At 68.4% G+C, this 2,102-nt stretch overlaps 1 protein-coding gene across 1 annotated transcript in view; it reads left to right on the top strand.

Moving 5' to 3' along the window:
* Positions 1-292, top strand: part of RXRA (retinoid X receptor, alpha) — a 15,880-nt gene extending 15,588 nt beyond the window's left edge. Inside the window, exon 10 of the mRNA XM_014544216.1 lies at positions 19-292. Coding sequence (XP_014399702.1) covers positions 19-166 — 148 coding nt within the window. The 3' untranslated portion in view covers positions 167-292. The remainder of the gene's footprint in view (positions 1-18) is intronic.
* The last annotated feature ends 1,810 nt before the right edge of the window (positions 293-2,102 follow it).

The raw sequence follows: 2,102 nt of genomic DNA, 5'->3' as shown, positions 1-2,102 counted from the left end.
ACGTCCGCTGCCCCGCAGGTTCGCCAAGCTGCTGCTCCGCCTGCCGGCGCTGCGCTCCATCGGCCTCAAGTGCCTGGAGCACCTCTTCTTCTTCAAGCTCATCGGGGACACGCCCATCGACACCTTCCTCATGGAGATGCTGGAAGCCCCGCACCAAATGACTTAGGCCCGGCCGCCCGCCAGCCGCTCTCCTCGGCCGAGCCCCGTCCCTGCCCCTCTCTGCCCGGCCTGTGTGGACTTCGGGGTGCAGCCTGTCACTGCTAAGCCTAAGAGATGTGTTGCCCCCCCTCACTGTCAGTGCTGCTTGTCTTTGGACCCAGCAGGGCACTGCTTTCCCAGGGCGGCGGCCGGAGCGGCAAGAACTCGCCTGTCCCCAGGGGCCATCAGCTCCCGGGAGTGTGGGCGGCTCACGGCCTCGGGCCCTGTCCCTCCGGGCCCTGTCCCCGGGCAGCAGGTGGGAGGGTGGCATTGGGGGGTTTCTGAGTCTCCCTCAGCTCTCCCGGTTAGAGTGCTGGCCCCGCCCACGATGGGGGGGCGCAGGTGGGGCTGGTGTGTCTTTGCAGAGGACCCCCCTCCCGGACGACGAGGGGCTCTGGGCAGGCGGGCTTCTCCGTCAGTGAAGGGGAGCAGCCCCTTTTCCAAAGATGACTGCGGGGTCCCCGAGCCCATGCCAGGGGCTGACCTCTGCGGGGACGAGGGTTGCCCGCCCACCTGTCTTTTCTGCATCGTTTCAGCTTCGCCCCTGCCCCCCGTGGCCGCCTGACCCGGGGTGACCAGATGGGGTTCCCGGTCTCTGCTTGATCCCAGATCATCTCTCAGTCTGTGCGGAGGCCCAGGCTGGCCTCATACCTACGGCTCTGCTGTCCACCCTCTTCCGGGCAGAGGTTGCCCCCGGGGGGCCCGCAGGGATGCGAGGGGAGGAGGCTGCCTTCGCGGAGGGTCTCCATCCTTTGGGGAGCCCGGGGGACCGGGGGGCCCAGAACCGTAGGAGGGGCAGGTGGGGCCGTGGCTGGAGCTCCCCGGAGAGGCGCCTGTTCAGACTGCAAGGCTCAGAGTCGGGAACCCCTGGGCATCAGGCGCTCCGCACAGCTCGACGCCCCTGGGAGCAGCCAGCTGGCCTGGGGGTGGGGCAGGTGTGGGGGCCCCATCTGACAGTCCTCTGGGTGGAGGCGCCCCGCTCAGCCCTGCACCCACTTCTGCAGCGTTCGGACCCAGCCCAGGCGGTGGCGCTCGGGGCCTGCAGGGGGGGGCTTGCGGGTTGAACTGGCCTCGTGGATGGTCACCCCTCCCTCTGGTCCGTGCTGCCCATTCTCACGCCCACACCCCACGGACCCAGCACTGAGCAGAGCGGGGAGATGGGGGTCCTGCCTGCTCAGCCCCAGGGCGTGTCTGTGATGGCAGCGTCTCTCCTGCCGCCCCCACCAGCAGCCCTGGGCAGGGTGTGTGTCCGGAGGGCTGCCTTCCCCAGTCACCCCCAGGGTGCAGGGTGCCTGGGCAGGTGCTGGGTGGGAAGAGGCGGGCCCTCGGGGAACACAGTCCATTCTTTGCCTCCCAGAGCCCCCCACCCGGGCTGAGCTGGAGGCCCCTGGCCGAGGCCGCCTGCCCCGGGCACTCCTGTGAGGTGTGCCACGGCCTGCCCACCCGCCCCGGTGCCTTCTGCAGCCAGACGCACCCCATCGCCCATGCCCAGCTCCCTCCTGCTCCTCTGGCCTCTTGGGAACATGGGGGCCCTCTGGTGGGGGGTCGGCTTCTTGGGGACGTCACTGTTACCAGCTGGCAGCCCGCAGAGTCCTGAGGCCGCCAGGCCACCACCTCCCTTAGGCGGAAGCGCCCCTGGCCCGCTCAGCCCCTGCAGCCCCACCTGCACCAGCGTCCCTGTGGCTGCGCTTCCTGCTCCCAGCGCTGCCTGCGAGGCGGGGAGCGACTGCCCCGAGGTAGAGGTAGAGCTCGTTTACCCAGGTCTCCAGCAGCTCACCAGCCTGGCTCAGTTATGGTGATTCTTGGTAATTATTATCCTATTGGTGGGACAATCTTTAATTTTCTAAAGATAGCATAACGTCAGCGTGTTCGCCGCCCATGCTGCCCAGCACGGTGCTGGCCAC

The sequence above is a fragment of the Myotis brandtii genome, unplaced genomic scaffold, assembly GCF_000412655.1.
Source record: "Myotis brandtii unplaced genomic scaffold, ASM41265v1 scaffold357, whole genome shotgun sequence".
NCBI lineage: Eukaryota > Metazoa > Chordata > Mammalia > Chiroptera > Vespertilionidae > Myotis > Myotis brandtii.
Note: the sequence above shows the minus strand (reverse complement) of the source record. Positions and strands in the feature narration are given on the sequence as shown.